This window comes from Schistocerca americana, chromosome 7 (assembly GCF_021461395.2).
Source record: "Schistocerca americana isolate TAMUIC-IGC-003095 chromosome 7, iqSchAmer2.1, whole genome shotgun sequence".
Classification (NCBI taxonomy): domain Eukaryota; kingdom Metazoa; phylum Arthropoda; class Insecta; order Orthoptera; family Acrididae; genus Schistocerca; species Schistocerca americana.
The window spans coordinates 275897548-275917716 of NC_060125.1; the positions used below are offsets into that span (position 1 = coordinate 275897548).

General features: G+C 40.1%; 1 protein-coding gene across 1 annotated transcript in view; it reads left to right on the top strand.

Moving 5' to 3' along the window:
• The window catches only part of LOC124621958 (nuclear pore complex protein Nup58-like), a 149592-nt gene that overhangs the window by 36174 nt on the left and 93249 nt on the right, over positions 1–20169 (top strand). Inside the window, exon 3 of the mRNA XM_047147485.1 lies at positions 670–754. Within this exon, the coding sequence (XP_047003441.1) occupies positions 670–754 (85 nt within the window). The remainder of the gene's footprint in view (positions 1–669; positions 755–20169) is intronic.

The window sequence follows — 20169 nt, forward strand, 5'->3', positions numbered from 1 at the left end:
CTGTGGTATGTGAGGCATAATTTCATCCCTTGATTGTTTTGTCAGTAAAGAGAGAATTATGGTGCTATAAAAACCTCTTTTAGCTTGGATACATAGTTAGCAGGATGGATGAATTGGCAGCAAATAGCTCATAATCACAAGATCAGTTTTGAAACCCACTGATAGCTATGAATTGCTGTGAGCTGTTTGTTGCATGGAAGTAGTCTGTAAGCTGGTGCTGAATTTTATCCACTCCATCAAGAATATAACTGTAACTACATTTTAATGACTATTCATCAGTCGTCTCCACAAATCTTTTACAAGAAAGAAATGGAATCAGATACGATATTCAGTGGAAAAATGTCAGATGGTTGCCTGTTATAAACCTGACATTTTGATGTTTGAATAAGCTGTATTATTCAACCTTTTTCAACAGAAGAGTTGTTTAATTTACTAAAAAAATTACACATTGCATTCTTCATATAATATTACACACTTGATATCCATCAGTTACCAAAATTTCTCATGGTGAATGTACAGTTAAAAAGGACAGAAAAGAAAAGTTGTTGTTCATCATACTAAATGAAAATGCTTTTATATTTTGGAGTTGTGCACTCGGTTATCACTAATGTGTAAGAAAATTTATTATTATTCAGAATTTTCTCATTAATTTATCACATTGAGTTACAGGTGCTTCAGTAAATCGAGGAGAGTCAAAAACAGTGAAGGAAACTGCCGTTCCTAATGAACTACTGCAAACAGTGGACAGCTTCAAGTGAGTGACCATTTTCTTTTTCACCTAAGGTTGATGTATGGCTTTTGTTATGTCAGATTTTTTAATTAATATTTGCATGTTACTCCATTAAAGAAATATAAGAAATGTTTGTTTCCAATGAGAGCTCTTAAAACCCTTATGTAGTACATACAAGAAAAGTAGTGGTAACACCCGTACTTTTATTATTGCCATTACCATACAGTGAGATGTCCTGCATTTCTTGAAGAAAATAAAGTTACTTCTAATTTTAACATTCAGTATACAGTTACTCCTACATTGGACACACCACACAACATGGTACACAAATTTACAGGGAAAAAGGGGCAGAACTGCTCTGAATGGACCAGAGTACATGGTTCCAGTACATGGGTCAGTAAAAATGGAAAATGAATTTCTGAAAATTGGAAGTGTTGCTTTCGCAGTTGTTTATCATCAGCTGAGTGGAAAAATACATAGAAACATCATCTGTGTGCGACACCAGTACTGAAAAGTCAAAAGATACATGGGAAAAATAATGTCTGCTTTGCTATCACTGGTGATGGAAAATTTGATTATATTTTTTCATGTGTTGTCAGAATACTGGAACACTGGATCAGTTTTTTTATTTTTTTTATTTATTTATTTATTTATTTATTTATTTTTTTGAAATCATAATGTTTCAGATTCCACAATCTGGCCATTCTCAATACAGGTCTGTTATGTTTCCTACTTTTAATGATTCCACTCAAAACTCATTTTGAGATAGCATACAAATTAATTTACACACCTCCTGTCGATAGACGACCACCTTGTTCCGACTTGGTGCAAATATAGTGAACAAACCATTTCCTTTGATGTACCAACATTGTGCAGAGCAAGTTTGTTGTTGCTCTCCAATGAACAGAACAATGCAGTTTGCTATCCACATTGGAAATGTTGCACTGCAGCAATCTCTTTTTCTTGGTTTTGCATGGTGCAGGGCATGAGAAAGATAGTTACGCTTAATTCTGAAAGTTAGCAGCAGTGGATTTTGTTCAGACATGGCACCAAGAAAGAGTTGGAACAAATATAAATAACAAATTAATATTTCATGAGTGACAACACATTTTTCGCTCTCAGCTTTAGTTCACCAAGCTCATAATAAGTCATAGGGGCTTACAATGTATAACCTATAATTTCATCTGCTGATCTTTCCACTCTTTTAATGGGATTTCTGACAACCAGTCAGTTTCAACCAGGGGCTCCAGCTCATAGTCTCAGATTTGACTGAAATTCAGTACACTAATTCTACCATGTGTGGAACACTTGTGTACAAAGTGTTAGTTTCCCCTGCCAATTAGTTCCAGAATTATGACTTGTGAAAGAAGGTGGCATGACCCGGAAATTGCAACCTGCATCTGGCAATCTATCTTCAGTCCCAACTTCAGGTCTTAATTACATTGGAACTATTCCACACAGTCCAGTGAAATTTTTACAACGTAGTAACATCCACTTACAGAACACACTCTGTGAATCAAAACACCAACAACATATTTCTGAGGGAAAATAAAAAATTCCAAAATGTGATTAAAAAAATGTAATACATTAAAAGGTACATATTGTAGGTGCCCTCTATGCCAAATATAATTCACTCAAAAAGGGTATAAATATTTTTGTGGTAAACTTAATGTGGCCTAAACACACACAGAACTCATCTTGCCCATATCAGTCACAAAAACTGAGTTACATGCACACGAAAATACAAAAATTCGAAAAATTACCTGAAAAACATGGATTTTCTAAGTGTGGTAGCACAAAACGGACAAGTGGTATCCAAGCCAAATTTCACACACTGCATAAGTAGACCATAATGATATATGCCTCAAAATTTCAGCATGTTAATGCAAGATATTTGTGTACAATGGAAGTTGACAGATGTATTTGGTGATGTGGCCATTGTTCCACAACACAATTTTGTAAAAACATATCGTAAACTGTTCTGCCTCTTCTTATCCTCTACCACAACTGTTTAATCACTAAGCAACAACATGTAGACAGATTAACACAACCTATCATTAATATTTACTGCACCTTAACTGCTAAAAACCAGTTGATTGTGCTTCGAACAGAAGTTCTCCCACACATCAGCTACCTTACTCTGTACATTGAGTGGCAAATTGTACTGTCTTCCTGACACTGTGGTAGGAACTGGAACTGTCATAAGAATATGTTAAAAAGGAATCCAACACCTGTCTGCCAAATGTGGCCAATGAAATGATCTTGCTGGTCCTGCTGGTGCTATGAAGTTCACAAATACATCACCTTCTGCTTCACAGCACTCTGCAACACATCCTAAGTACCATTTGTTATCATAAACAGCAATAACATAGCAACCTGGTTGCATGTTGCTGCTTTTGCCTCTGAACCCTGAGTCAGACACACTGTGAAGACCCATGTTGTGCATGAACCTATAGTTATAACCAGACAGTCTGCTCATCTGCACATTGTCAGAGTCCGCTGGAGAGAAGTGATGATGGCTCCTTGTGCCTGCAACAGTTTTAATGTCTTCTAGTCTGCATTTTAGCAACTGTTCAACTGATTTCACCTCATCTTTCGAAACATAGACTGATTGTATGCCAGAGATATTTTTCTGTACCCAGGTAAATAATTGAAGAGGTGTTAGAATGTGACCTTCTGTAGGGTGCTGCAGACTAGTTCGTAATGCCATGCGCTTATAATGGTAGCACCAATACCATCACATACATGTTTACCATGACTTGCTGCGAAAAAATTCCATTCTGCGTGAATCTGAAAATCATGGTAATGCATGCATAAATTTTTGAGATAATGCATGCATTAATTTTTGAGATTTTTGCAGTTTTTGTACTGACTAGCTGCCCCTTCACTGAAGTATTTCGCAAAGTGTATGTGAGGCAGCTTGTTTTTCACATATGCCATGACAGTGCAAATGTGGGCATGAACTGCAATGGCATCATGAATTAAACAGTCACTAAAAACGCACAGATTCATGACAGACACATCACCTGATTCACCTCTATAGTAAATTGCAAATGGCTGGAGAGTTGCTTGACTGTTGTCCCAATGATATCCTTGGATGGCATCTTTAACTATAAATGTATAATTTTCAGAAAAGTCTAGTATTACTATAATTTCATCTTGTTTCAAATTATCCTTACAAAACTGGAGATAAGCTGATTGTGCTGTTGCTGTGAAGCTGTGTGTGGTCAGTTTGTCGGTTTTTTGACAACACATTTCAACAAAATCTTCCATTGTACTTTGCTTTGTTTCAAGACTTGTGCGATCCATGTGTGTCCTTTGTTTATAAGAAAAAAGTTCATTGTCATCCATAAGGAGTTCACCATACAGTTTGTTATTCATGTGTTCTGCAAGATTTGTCTTACCAGGACACTTTGCACACCTGTGTATCATGCACTAGTAGGAACTGATGTCACACACTAGTAGCTTCATTGCACCTTTGTAATCCAGACCAGAATCCTTTATAGCAGCAAACATCAACTTAGCATTTTGATGGGTCTCACATACACAAACATTGTGTGTGCCCCCTGCACTTACAGGCACTATCCATTTTGGCCGAAGATTGAAAAAAGATGATAAACCTACTTTGGTATCAGGATACTTTTCCTTGAATTCTACATATAGTTCTTATATGTTGCATAGCAACAGTCTTTTTTGCATCTGTGAAATGAAATGAAATGTCGTGTGACGAGGGCCTCCCGTCGGGTAGACCGTTCGCCTGGTGCAAGTCTTTCAATTTGACGCCACTTCGGCGACTTGCGCGTCGATGGGGATGAAATGATGATGATAAGGACAACACAACACCCAGTCTCTGAGCAGAGAAAATCTCCGACCCAGCTGGGAATCAAACCTGGGCCCTTTGGATTGACAGTCTGTTGCGCTGGCCACTCAGCTACCGGGGGCGGTCTTTTGTATCTGTACACGTACATTTCCTATTTTCACCATTACATAGTCTTTTTTTCCAGGCATTATTCGGCTGTAGTCATTATTTTCATAAAACTCCAACACTAGCACCTTTATTTCTGAACTCTATTGCTTACCCTGAGCCTGCTGAAGTTGTAGAAGCACTCCTTGGGTTGCTTTTATTTTCCTAGCTTGCTTTACCATATATGTAGAAACATTGAATTCCTCTGCAGTGTAGTCAGTAGACCATCTGGAAGGTGCAAGGGTAAGAATAGCTACTTTTTTGTGGCGTGTGGATATGGCACATTTTTCTTTCAAATTGTGCACAATTTTGTCCAAATCAGAGCATTTCTGGCATGATTTCTGTTCGTTTGGAGCAGATAGTTCTTCCTCTTCCACCATTAGTGTGTCAGCTATTTTGTGTTTTAATTACATTTGAGCTTCTTGTAGTTTTCTTCTACCATAGCTGGGCCTGTCTCTTTTCCCATCTTTGTGTGTCTTCGTGGGAGACAAACAACGAGCAGTCACTGAAGTATTTAATTCCTCATCCGCTGTGGTTGTAGGTGGCTGATACTCTTTGTCACTGTCATGTAAATTATCAGAATATTCTTCGTTTTTAGCAGTGTAACACACCTGGAACATAACTTTTGTCCCGGTTTCATGTTAAGTCCCATGCACTGATTCACTTTCAATGCTGATTTTATATCAATTTCTCTGAGGCTACACTTCACTGTCTTCTTATGGATCTGAGATGGATCAAAACAACTTCTTTGTAGGAAAGAATACTTATCCAGAAACACTTTCATATGATGATAACAAACACTATAAAGTTTCCTGGAACTGTACTTCTTGTGCCCACAGGGTGTATCCCGGAACTCCATAGCAACAAATCTTGGTCCGATTCATCCAGATCATACAGTACAAAGCGAATGCCACATTTTGTTCCATATGTTGTTTTATGACATTCAGATGCTTGTGCTCTACGATTACTGCAACTTGTTTGAACAAAAGCACCACTAGTACACTCATCTGCCTCCATACTGACTTACCACAACAGTACTGACCAGTCTGAACTAGAATCTTAAAAACATGAGTAACCTGTAATTGTTGCTTCTTTCCTTTGTTGATCCTTCCTAACAATGACTCATTCTGTCCCTGAAAACTACCCTTGTTTAACTTTCTGTTGCCTAAAGGTTCCCAACAATTGTTACATCTTCATCTGAAACAAGCTGTCTGCATCATCACTGTTACTTGCTAAATCGTGTTAAAAGAAACGTAACCAAATACGTCTCTGTCAACTTTTATTGTACACAAATGCCTTGCAATAACAAGTTGAAATTTTGACACATATTATATTATGGTCTACTTATGCAGTGTTTGAAATTTGGCTTGGATATCACTTGTCCTTTTTGTGCTACCACACTTAGAAAATCCATGTTTTTCAGGTAATTTTTCGAATTTTTGTATTTTCATGTGCATGTAACTCTGTTTGTGTGACTGATATGGGCAAGATGAGTTCTGTGTGTGTTTAGGCCACATTAAGCTTACCACAAAAATATTTATACCCTTTTTGAGTGAATTATATTTGGCATAGAGGGCACCTACAATATGTACCTTTTAACGTATTACATTTTTTTAATCACATTTAGGAATTTTTTATTTTCCCTCAAAAATATGTTGTTGGTGTTTTGGTTCATAGAGTGTGTTCTCTAAGTGGATGTTACTGGGTTGTAAAAATTTCTCTGGACTGTGCGGAATAGTTCCAAAGTTATTAAGACCTGAAGTTGGGTCTGAAGATAGGTTGCCAGATGCGGGTTGCAATTTCCAGGTCACGCCACCTTCTTTCACAAGCCATAAATCTGCAACTAATTGGCAGGGGAACTTAAAATTTTGTACATGAGTGTTCCACACTCAGCAGCATTGGTGTGCTGAATTTCAGCCAAATCTGAGACTATCAGCTGGAATATTTTCTCAAATTGGTTGAATTGACATGGAATGACCCAACATAGTGTTACATGAACAGCGTATCCTTTTCTGTTTCATTGCACAGAACAAATCTTTGGCAACATTTTTAATTTTCTAGCTGCTAATATCACTTGTAGGAGTGGAAATTTGTAGCTGTGTTGACAAAATGCTGCTATGTGCTGCTACTCTGAAAACTATTTATGAAATAATGTTTTTTCCCAGATGAGCATGTGGTGTTTTTGGATCTCAGGTAATTTTATTACTTCCTCCTTATAAATACCATGATAATAAACTTAATATTTCTGCTAGCAGACATTACGACAGAGATGGAAGAGCTGGCTTGGCGTTACTAGTGCTGCAGAATAATGGAGAAACCTGCCATGAAGGGCACACATGGCACATACATTGGTGTCCAAAATTATAGCAGGAAACTGCTATTTCCCCATCCTGTGTCTAATTCACGATATAATCATAAAAACTGTCAACATATGTCCACAAAATCTTGTTGTGCACGGAAGATAACATTCCGGTCAACGGACAACCATGCCAGTGGTAACGTCAGGGCACCTAGCAAATGGTATAGTGTTTTCCGGGTTGTCCCACATTAACAGTCGCTGTGTACACGGTCACAGATGGTGCCTTATGGCACAGACAAGATGCCTGCAAGACTCTATGTGTTTTAGGGCCATAGGAAGAATGGAAGCAGGACAGTCACAAACTGATGTTGCCCGATGGCTTAATGTGAATAATTATGTTATTTTTCAGATGTGGCGACAGTTTAGAGAGACCGAAACTGTATCCAAAGACCAGGGCAGGGCTGACCACGTGTGACATCAGAAAGAGAGGACTGTTATTTGGCTGTAAGGTCACAATGATACCACTTTAGTACTGCATGGCAACTGGTCTGACCTTGCAGCATCCACTGGACGTGTTGTATTGAGCCAACCAGTGTTCAAAAGACTTCGGCAGGGTGACCTTTATTGTCGGAGACCTGCTGTATGTGTACCTCTGATGCGTCATCACAGAAGGGATTGCCTAGAGAAGAGTCGTCAACATGCCACCTGGCCAGCCAAACAGTGGGTCAATGTTTTTTTTTTCAAAGATGAGTCCTGATTTTGTCTAGAGGGTGGATGGTTGACGTATTTGCATCTGGAGGGAATGTGGAACATGATTTCGGGACCCAAACATTGTGGAAAGAGATTGATATCGAGCAGAATCCCTTTTGGTGTAGGAAGGGATTATGTTGAACACTTGAACACCTCTTCATGAAATTGTATGTGTGAGCTGGCAAGGTTTAACTGCTGTCAGGCATTGTGACAAAATCTTGAGACCTGATGTGCGGTTAGTGTGACGTTCTGTGGCCCCAGACTTTGTATTGATGGATGATAATGCTCTACCTCATAGAGCACTCCTGCTTTGCTCTTCTTGTTTAAATCCCATAGAGTATGTGTGGAATGTGCAAGGGAGACGGTATGTCAGAATCCACCAACCACTCTCCAAGACTTACAAGCAGCTCTGTAGGAAGAATGGGTGCATATTACAGTTGCTTAGGCTCTGTTTTCTTTACATTGTTTGTACTTTAATATCATCTGTTTGTACTGTTTTGTGACAAAATAAACACAACCTTGCAAAATTTCCGTTTGTTGCTTTAATTTTGGACACTAGTGTAGTATGGGCAGACCTGCGGACTGCAGGCAGCAGTGATTCAGGCAGACCAGTGATAAAGCTGAGCTCAACTACCGTGGTCCTCGCACATCATGTTGAGCATTGTTGCCAAGTGTTGAGTTGACAGCTGCATTCTGAGTTATCCCTGTGCACATCTACATAAGGTTTTGGCCTTTCTGCTTCCTGCAGATTGACTCTTGTGGTGATTTTTCATTTCTTCTCTCACGGTTCTGTTCCCTGGGTACTATTGAGCCAATATTGGACCATGAAGTACCCACGCTGGCCGTGTAATGCAGTGGCATTGTCAAGCCAATGGCATGTTGCAATGAAGGAAGTTCTTAAGTGTGTGATGCCCGTCTTTCAAACAATAGAAACTCCAGGCTGGTATATCAACAGTTTAGGAAAAGATAGATTGCTGCTTACTGTACAGCGACAGGATCGATTAAAAGACACTTATACATATGCTTTCAGCCACTGTCTTCATCAGAAAAAGAAAGAGAAACTCTCACCATTCATTCACTTAAGCAAGCACACCTCATGCACACATGACCATCAACTCCGGCAGCTTGGACCACAATGCATTCTGAAGGCATTCTGGTCTGAGCTGCTGGAGCTCATGGTGATGTGTGCATGAGATGTGCTTGGCTGTATGAATCAATGGTGTGTGTTTCTCTATCTTTTTCTGGTGAAGGTTGTTCTGAAATGTTATGTTTAAGTGTCTTTTAATTGTGCCTGTCTGTAACTTAATGTGTCATCTTTACAGTAAGTACCAATCTGTCTTTTCCTACATTATTGATGCCCCTCTTTCTTTGTTTCCATTTTTAGTGGTAATTTTAGGTCACCATGGACCCGACAGTATCCAAAAAAGTGGGAGAATTACCAGTGTCTGTTCTTACTTCACTGCCATGTAATGTGTATCATCAGTCCAGTGAACGAGGCCACCTTGTTGTTGTAAAGCAGCACTGGCTTACATGTGTCCAAAATTTGAAGCGCTCCACAGAACATAAGAAACTTCCCTTTGATGAGCTTTGTTGTTTGTTGTCGCATAATCTAAGGCAATTAAGCAGCCAGTAGAGTTGTTGGCGAAGTTGTTGGTAGCCAGTATTTTTCACGCACTGACTTGTGTGGTGCCATTGCATGCATTCTCAAAGACTTTCTTGGTCCTCAACGCCCTGTTTGGACTTGAAACTGAAGGAGCTCCAGTCTTGGGTAAGATTTTGTGTTATGCTCAGTTCATTCCTTGAGCCACGCACATGTGCCAGCCTCTTCACCAGCTTTGTCAGAAGAGCATTAGGTTTTTCTGGTCTGCAGATTGTCAATGGGCTTTCAGTCTCTCAAGCAGTGTTCGTGCTCTGCTCCCTGAAAAAGTGCAGTTTTTTCTTGCAAAAGGTGAATTTCTTGGGACTTGGGCGTAGCAAAGATGACCTTGTCCTGATAGATGTCCTATCAAAGCCATCCTCAACCTGCTGGTTCCCAAAGGCCTAAAGAAACTCCAATCTTTTCTGGATAAGATTTCATATTTCATTTTATGCTCAGTTCAGTCGCTGGACTGCGCACATTTCTCATCCTTTTAACTGTCTTCGCCAGAGCGGCATTAAGTTTGTGTGGTTTGTGGATTATGAATGGATTTTTCAGTCTGTCAAGCAGTGTTTGTGATTCACTCCCTGTCCGTCTTTTCTACACCAAGTAAACCGTTAACTCTGGCCTCTGACGTGTCCCAGTATGGCTTTGGTGCAGTCCTGTTCCATCAGAACCCAGACAGCACTGCACCGAACAGCCCATCACTGATGCATCAAAGAAGCTTTCTGCTGTTCAGTGTCACGATCGCTGGCCAGTAGACATGATGTCACGCCAGTGCCTTTATACAAGCCGTACACCAGTGTGATGTTGCAGCAACTGGAGTATGTGAGGGTAGCAACACCATGACAACCACTCAAGAGCATTTCTCCTCTGTGATGAGGGTGAGGACCTCTTGGACAATGATGAATCGATTCACAGATGGAAAATGAGGCACTATCCATTATTTTTGAAGTTAAAAAGTTTACATTTTCTTATATAGGGCGATGTTCCTTGTCACTTCTGACCACAAGCCACCGATTTCCTTATGTGGCCCTCATTCCAAGTTGCCCGATGGGTCTGCCCATTGACAGCTGAGTTGGGTCCTCTTTCTCAGTATTTATTACTACAATATTCATTATTGCTCCTCCACCCAGCATTCCAAAGCTGATGTGCTACTGCATCTCCTGATGGCCCCCAGTCAGCAGAAGGCTCTCATGGTTGTGTTCAGTGATGCCTTGCGGCGAACCCTGTCAGATTTTCTGTTTATAGAAAAAGAAGTCATGAACAACACAGCTCCTGACCTGCATTTTCGGAAAGTTGTTTCAGTGGTCCAGATGGGTTGGTCAAGACATGTCTCCTTGGGTGCAGATAAGACATGGAATATGTTTTTCCTCCTATATGATCATCATTGTCCAAGGGATCCTCAGGCATAGCCTGGAGGAGCAATGCTGTTGAGTAGTCGTCCCCGTGGCATTGCGACCTCACATACTCCTGTTGCTGCATGCATCACACTGCGGTATTACACAGATGAAGGCATTGGTGTGAGATCCTTGACTAGTCCCAGAGAGCACCACTGCGACAGGGTGTGCGTCCATTTCACAGGTCCGTTTGTGGGCAGCATGTGGTTGTTCATGGTTGGCGCATTGTCCAATTTCTCATACATGGCCAAGTAGTCCTTCATGTTGTCGACTGCCGCTGTTCATGCATGCATTGTCAGTTCTTTATACCATTGAGGGATCCTCCCAGGTCCCTTGTATCTAGTAATGGCAGGCAATTTGTGTCGTGGGAGTTTGAAGACTTCTGCATCTGTAACAGTATCCAGCATCTGAATACCACCCTGTTTCATCCTGCTTCTAAATCAGAGGTGGAGCATGTCGTGTAGATTCAAGACCCAACTGAAGAAATCAGTATCTGCTTCTGCCCATGATTGAGTCTTCTGGCTACATACCAGGCAACATTGGTGAACAGATGCAATCCAGCAGAACATGTGCATGGGCACCAGCCACAGGGTCTCTCCTGATTTTGTGGCACCCCGAGTTGCATGCCACAGACCTCGGTGGCCTGCTGCAATTTCGTCCCAGTGCTACTGTTTGAGCCTGGTCCTTCAACCAGGGGTGGGTGTCATGGTGGGACACAGAGGTTGGCAGTTGTTTGTGGTGATCATTGATATGGAGCAGCTGATCCACCATGCAAATCAGTTGTGTCTTGAAGCTGGCAACTGCACTGACTGATTTGGAGCCCATGGATTTTGATCCACTCTCCTCCTCTGCCTCCTCCCTCTGCCCTCACTGATTATGGCGACCTCGGCCTCAGCTGTTCCCAGTGAACCTCCCCTTGCTTCAGACAGCTGGGTCGGTGTTGCTTCATGTGTAGGTCAATCTGCTGCTGGCTTCTCCGGTAGCCTCTCTGGTTCTGCGCTGGTGGCCGCAGCCCTCCCTGTCAATTTTCAGCCCTATGTGGGCTTTTCAGTGGGTGAGGGATTTAGTATTCCCACCAGTGGACACCACAATGAAGACAGATGAGCGAGCTTGGGTAATGACGTGGAATAGTCCATAAACCCGACATGGGGGGTGCATGAAGTGTGTAGTATGGCCAGACCCACTGACATCGTGTTTCAATGTGGGCAGCAGTAACCCGGGTACACCAGTGCATACACGGAGTTAAGTCTTGTATTGCACATTCTGTTAAGTGTTGTAGTCAGTTGACAAATACCCATGCCAACTGTGTGCTGAATTACCCTGTGCATGTCTGTATGACTCCCCAGACTTTCTGTTTCCCATAGATCGACTCACAAGGCGGGTTTTCATTTCCTCTCACAAGGGTTGTGGTCCCAGGTTGTCATCGAGTGTCATGCCGGTACAGATTCTAAAATAAGTTATAATATTTACTTACCAATTCACCCCATGGTCTGATGACAGTTGGATAACCAAAACAGTTTACCAATCAATAAAATTGATGATTGTAATTCTAGACTTCTAATTACTGTGTGATGTATCAACTTAAGATCGTCAGACAACATAAAATCTTATCATAAAAGACCACATTGGTCACTTTGAAACACTGTGGATGGTGAAGAACTGGTACAAGATGTTCAAATAACTTACAGGAATGCTGCTAGGTGGCATCGTCGACAGCTGCTGATATTTTGACATGAATACACTCTGACATTTTCAAGGCATAATTGCAACAAGTGCAAGGGAACTTAAAACCTTGGTTTTTGGAGAAACTCTGGAAAGATAACACTCAAACAAATTATAAACACTAGTGCTATCACAAATCAATGGTGGCCGTTGTCAGAAGTTATCAGCGGTGAAATTAATAATCAACAGGTGAGGTACCATGAACTCTGTTTCTTTGTTTTTTGACAAAGAAGAGAGCAGGATTCCGTGCAGAATTTAAACAAAAACCACCATCTCTATTTATAAGGTCACTTGCTAATTTAATTTCAAGAAGCTCCATAATCACACTATCCCAGTCGTCAGAAGTGCATGCATTCTGCAGGATAACCGGTGCCGAGACAGTGTTCTGCAATGGCAGATTTGCTCAGCTGTTGTAAGTTTGTGTAATGCTTAAGCTAAGTACACCTGTCCTCCTCAGTCTTGATAGTCTGACCAATATATCACATGGCATAACCTGACTTACGCAAACCTAGATCATCTATTATGGAACCTAAAAGTACCCCGATCTTAGATGGTGGTAAAAAAAACATACGTCACATCCTATTTCCACAAATTACAACAAATCTTGTTCAGAGAGCTCCCTGTGCAAGGCAAAAAGGCCATAGACTTTCGTGCCATCTTAGGATTATCATCACCAGACCAGTCCACAGTTGGTCGATAGTGTGACGCATGTGTAATCTGTCTTTCACTAAAACCATTCTGACAAAAGGTGACTTCTTGGTGGGCTAACTAAGCTGACAAACTCTCAGGGTCCGAGATGACGTGGGCCTGTGAACCAAGGTACAAAATACCTCCCACGCTGAGCTAGCTGGTGACAACTGTCGACATACAGATACAGGTCATTCTGAGTAGTTCCTATAAATGGCACGTACTAGCATACCGTCAACCTTCCTCCTGACCGACACGTCAAGAAAGGGAAGGCAGCCATCCTTCTTCACCTCCATTGTGAAACAAATATTCAGGTGGATTGAATTCCGGTCTTCTAAAAAGTCAACTGAATTCTCACTGCAGTGAGGTCAAACAACAATAGTATTGTCTACATGTCTGGAAAAACACAATTTTCAAAGCCACCGACTCCAACACACTTTGCTCAAAGTCTTCCATTAACAAATTCGCAATAATAGGCGGTAACGGGCTTCCCATCGCAACTCTGTTTGTCTGCACTCATTGAATATAAAGTAAGTGGAAGTCAACTCACGTTGAAATAGATTTGTTAATTCCGCACTGAACCTAACCTCAATCAAGCATAATGAATCAGACAGAGGAATACGAGTGAACAGAGAGACCACATCAAAACTTAATAAAATATCAGAGTCATTCAAACACATTCCCATTAATCGATATAAGAAATCTGCGGAGTTTTTAATGTGGTGCTCAACATAGTAGCTAGGTGTTTTGCTACACGATATGTCAGAACACCAGTGTTACTACCGATTGGGTGAAGAGGAACCCTTTCCCTATGGATCTTGGAGAGGCCATATAACCTAGGGGGAACTGCACAATAATAATAATACTCTTGATAGTGTCCTTGACAAGGAACTTTTCTTCAGGAAGCTGTTAGTCTTTCTGTCAACACATTTTGTGGGAGCAGCATTAGTTGTGCGATACGCTGAATCAGACTGTAGCCCCTGCAACTTTTGAATGTAATCCTGCTTGTCCAAAACAGTGGTAGCATTGCCCTTGTCTGCAGGTAAAATAACAATATCCAGATCAACTCTAAGTGAACGTAAAGCAGCTAGCTGCATACCCATAAGTTATTTGAACGTTGTATATTGTTTGCTTGCAGAGGTTGGATAAACTTTGCAGCAGTAGAGTAAGATTGCGATGTGCATTATTGTTTTTGCTGACGAGGGAAACTCCACATTGCAGCCCCCTCAAATAAAGTGGTAAGAGGGCCCAGTGGACAGCCCATCAAAAACTGAACCCAGATCAAGCATGAAAACAGGGAGAAGGTGTGTCGGACTGTTGAAGGAAAAAAAAAAAAAAAAAAAAAAAAAAAAAAAAAAAAAAATAAGATAAAGGCAAAATAGAAACTGTGAATGGTCCAAGAACAAGAACTGCAATAGAGAACAGCCTGCAAGAGAAATGGCATTGTGGTTAAGTTGTTATGGTGCTGAACTGCCAAGCGGGCAAGCCATGTATAAACCTCCACCTTGCAATTATTTTTTTTCTCTTTTTCTTTTTTTTCTGTTAGCTTTATTCAAATTTGTGTCTGTGCCATAGTGTAACATCTGTTTGCAACAGCGAGATGTAATGTAATGTATAATGGCAGCTGATTCTACACAACTACTGTATTAGCAGCCAGAAGGAAGTAGCTTTCAAATGGGAACCGCGATGACGAGGCGACAGGTCAACCGAATCCTCCACCGGAAAACATGTCTGGTGTGTCATACATGGCATTAGTGACAGTACGTGTGTAATATGATAGGAATCTCTTATCGATGCACCTGATTTGTACTACTGGTGAGTGAGTGAGATATGCCTCCTTGCCCAGTACAGGTGTTCGTATGAAAGTGAATGCTATAACTTCCAAGGAAATGATGAAAACATAATAGTTTGTCACATAAGCTGCAACAAATGAACGCAACAGTTTCACAATCACAGTTTCTCTGTGCTCTGTCAAAACATGTTTTTAACATTTTTCAAGTTGCATTCCATTTTGGAAGTCTTGACTCTTGAATTCCTTTGTTGTAGCATAGTTCACACCGTTTACTTTTTGTTTTCATTTCTGTGAGACGTCTATGTGGTATCTTGCCTACTCTCACTATTCATCAAATTTTTTGGTGACAGTAATGTATTCTTACCACCTGACTCATATTCCATACGCAGTGTATAGTGTGACAACTACTAAGACTACAGAAAGAGAACAAACATTTCAATGACTGGACAAGCAATTCATAATGTTGTGAAGAAAAAAAAAGTGTGTGTGTGTGTGTGTGTGTGTGTGTGTGTGTGTGTGTTTATAAATGGCGCAAGGGAGTTTTGAACATGCTTGTCTGCCCAACACTGTGACCACTGACTCACAACACTGTTGGTGTTTCAGGCTGCTCTATATCACACTTCTTGTTTTTGGCTCATTCACTGTTCCTATTTTTTTCCCCCCCACAGTTCAGTACACCTTCCTGTTTTCATGGTTGAGCTGTGTTCAGTTTTTGACGACCTAATCTCACCACTAAATCTGAGGGGCGTGCAATGGGGAGTTGTGGTTCCAATTTTTGCCCAAGGTGTGGATCATATTATCCTCCTGCCACTAATTGCATTAGGCAACATGTTGGCTTAACTCTTGTTCATGACAGGAGCCATTAAACTCATCAATGGTTGGATTTTGTTTCCAAGGAATTGTTTTGCCTTCATTTAATAATTACTTGAAAAAATGTTGGCTATTTCTTGGCATTGGCTGGACAGTGCTTTATGGATGCAGTTTGACAGGGCATTTCATTCTGTAACTGCCTGGCATTTGGTGAAGTTTGAACATTTCCGTGGCTTGGGGTATGATACTAAATCTGGGCATTCTGTGATACATCTCACGGAGGAAGCTTTTGGTGACAAAAAATGAGGTTTTAAATTCCCTTGCACAGTGCTCATTCGCAGCAGTTATACCTCAGGAGTTACCGTGTGCTTAAGTGATCCTCTGTCATAAATCATGGCAGTCAAGTGGCTTGTTTGCACCTGTCAGTGGTATGGAATCAACACATTAAGATGGGTTGCCGTGAAGATGTTTCAGAATGAGTTACAGTATCATGTTTGGCCATATCCGTAACCCACTCCATCAGACCGTTATGTTTCCCTCTACTCCAGGAAAAAAATTTTGGCAGTGAAACGGTTTGTATATGGCAGTCGATTGTATCGAATCAGCACAGTAAGAAGGTCAATATGGACATGTAATAGAATGGCAGAAAGGAGCTATTGTATTTGGATGCTCCTGTGGTCACACTGTGAATTTTTGGCTAATTTGTTGATGTATTGACACGGAGTGTCTCGTGTGTCTTCGAGAAATGGTGTACCTCTTGCAGCTATGTTACAAGGCATAAGAAAGGTGATTGTAAAAATGTCTTGCCCAATAAGAACAGGAGTTGAATTTAAAGTTTTGTCAGTGACAGCCAAAGATGGTATTACACAGTATTGCTATGATGTCTCCCTCGGGTGCCTATCTTTTTGTGTGGTGTCTTTTCCCCCATTCTTTTTGTTCATCTAACCACCCACACACCATGCAACATTCTCCTTACTTTTTGATGCAAATCTCTAAGTCTCATATGCTGATGTTCCAGAATAATATGCTGGGAACTTATTCTATAAAGGATAGTGCCAAATGATGTGGACCACACAATAAATGACTTTTAAAGTGTCTTCTCCCACATTCTTAACACTACAATGTTGTTGATGGCCAGGTACAGTTTTACAGATCACAGTTACATGGGTAAAGAGGCCTGCATCTCTTCCTTCACCAGTATGTTTGGGAGAGAAATAGTCCAGGCATTAATTAGTGACACAACATTTGTTGAATATCACAGTGGCGTAATTTGCAGCGACAGAAATGTGAAATTACATTGCACACTATTTGACTTACAGTACAATCACCAAAATGAATTACACTGTCCAGCAAATAGTGTTTGTGGAACATTAATACTTTAAAGTTACGTTTTCACTATTTCACACTAGATTTTATGATACAAAGCTATTGTGCAGTTGCAGAACTTTTACATTAACTGACATATTGACAAGGCATTGAGGCAAAAAAGTTAATGGAGTTATGAGGGTCTGAACTTTCTGGTATTGAGTTTCAGATAATTCTAAGTATGTTCTCAGAAAGAGCCAACAATTGTTAGAAAATGTATTTTAACCATTGGTTGTTTTATTTAACTTATATATCATCCAACGGTTTCGGTCAGTGTTTAAAGAACAGGCTACAATAGTTATTTGCATGATTTCATTATGACAAACTTGATGTATCAGATTATGGGGGAAAATGCGGAATGTTTTTAACTGATATGTTTCAGGTTACATCTTGTGATGACATTCTGTGACCAAAACTGGTAGATGATATATAGGGTAAATGAAACAGCTTTTAGTTAAAATGCATTTTCTAAAGTACTTAATGACTGTTGATTCTCACCTGATGAAAACATTAAAAGTGAAATGACTGTTTTTGAATTAACAATAATAGTACTTTTTTAGATGCGTATTTCATCAGCCAAATTCCTTCTCCAATTCTTTTCCAACTAAGCTGATGATCAGTTTTTAGTAATCTCAGTGTTTTTCAGTACCCTCATCTCCTCCATTTATTTCACTTTTTCATTTTGTGTATGCTCTTTTACATTTTCTATTATTATTATTATTATTATTATTATTACTGTGGCTATAAGTTGAAAAAGGAATTAAAATTTAATGGATATAGCGGACCTCGGGGAAGATCAGTTTGGATTCCGTAGAAATGTTGGAACACGTGAGGCAATACTAACCTTACGACTTATCTTAGAAGAAAGATTAAGAAAAGGCAAACCTATGTTTCTAGCATTTGTAGACTTAGAGAAAGCTTTTGACAATGTTAACTGGAATACTCTCTTTCAAATTCTGAAGGTGGCAGGGGTAAAATACAGGGAGCAAAAGGCTATTTACAATTTGTACAGAAACCAGATGGCAGTTATAAGAGTCGACGGGCATGAAAGGGAAGCAGTGGTTGGGAAAGGAGTGAGACAGGGTTGTAGCCTGTCCCCGATGTTATTCAATCTGTATATTGAGCAAGCAGTAAAGGAAACAAAAGAAAAATTCGGAGTAGGTATTAAAATTCATGGAGAAGAAGTAAAAACTTTGAGGTTCGCCGATGACATTGTAATTCTGTCAGAGACAGCAAAGGACTTGGAAGAGCAGTTGAATGGAATGGACAGTGTCTTGAAAGGAGGATATAAGATGAACATCAACAAAAGCAAAACAAGGATAATGGAATGTAGTCAAATTAAATTGGGTGATGCTGAGGGAATTAGATTAGGAAATGAGACACTTAAAGTAGTAAAGGAATTTTGCTATTTAGGGAGTAAAATAACTGATGATGGTCAAAGTAAAGAGGATATAAAATGTAGACTGGCAATGGCAAGGAAATCGTTTCTGGAGAAGAGAAATTTGTTAACATCGAGTATCGATTTAAGTGTCAGGAAGTCATTTCTGAAAATATTTGTATGGAGTGTAGCCATGTATGGAAGTGAAACATGGACGATAACTAGTTTGGACAAGAAGAGAATAGAAGCTTTCGAAATGTGGTGCTACAGAAGAATGCTGAAGATAAGGTGGGTAGATCACGTAACTAATGAGGAGGTATTGAATAGGATTGGGGAGAAGAGAAGTTTGTGGCACAACTTGACTAGAAGAAGGGATCGGTTGGTAGGACATGTTTTGAGGCATCAAGGGATCACAAATTTAGCATTGGAGGGCAGCGTGGAGGGTAAAAATCGTAGAGGGAGACCAAGAGATGAATACACTTAGCAGATTCAGAAGGATGTAGGTTGCAGTAGGTACTGGGAGATGAAGAAGCTTGCGCAGGATAGAGTAGCGTGGAGAGCTGCATCAAACCAGTCTCAGGACTGAAGACCACAACAACATAGCAGGGTTACCAAAAGTCCAGCAAAAACATGAGGACCAAATAGAATTAAAATCAGGATATGTTTTGCTCTGCAGGAACACTGTAGGGAGTAATTACAATTATAGGATTTATTGTAAACAAGAAAATTAAGAACAATATTGCATTTATGGAAGGAAGAACAAGACGTGTTAAAAATCAGCAGAATACATCCCATGGAAATCATTAGCCTGTGTGCCAGTAAGCTTACATGATAGAAGACCTGTACAAAGAGTTGCACAAGAGCTACATGAGCTGATGAACAGCAACAAATACCACCAAAAATACAATGATGTGGCATTCTTGTGCAGAAGTAGGAAAAAAAAGTAAGAATGATTCTTCACACCAGAAATGCCAGAGGTTATACATTTGTCGAATTTGCCAAGGAAACACAGAAAATAGACTCGACGATGACCAAATGAAGCTTTAAACAAAATTAATCATATTTTACCAAATGTAAAAGAATTACACAAACACGATGGTCCTAAAGCACTTTCGAATCGCAAATGGCTGCAAACTCGTAAGGTACAAAGTAAAAACAAATTCAAAACTGGAAAGTAACTTACTCATCAGTAGAGAAGTCAGAAATGTAGATTATGAAAATTTTAAGAATTGTTAAGTACACCAGATTGAATTAAGCAAAAAGTCCAGTATCGTAGAAAATGATGTAGACGGATCAAAGGGATAATTATTTGTCAGATGTACTTACACAAACAGCAAAAGGTGATGCAGGTACAAGGAGAGTAAAGCAAAAGAAAATATACATTGGAGTGAGGCATCATATAAGACTGTGAAAACCATTTACAAGTTGTGAAGGATTAGAGCTTTAGAGTGGTGCAGTAAATATGAATTACCTGTTTCCCTGGAAATATTGGATTTGACTCAACCTATGTGAGTGTACTGAAGGACACATATGTTAGTGTACAGTGTTTCCTTTACACTTCATCCGGATGGTGAGAATTTTGGAATTGGAAGGAAGGAAAGGGGGGAGGGGGGTGGAGGTCAGGCGGAAATTCCAG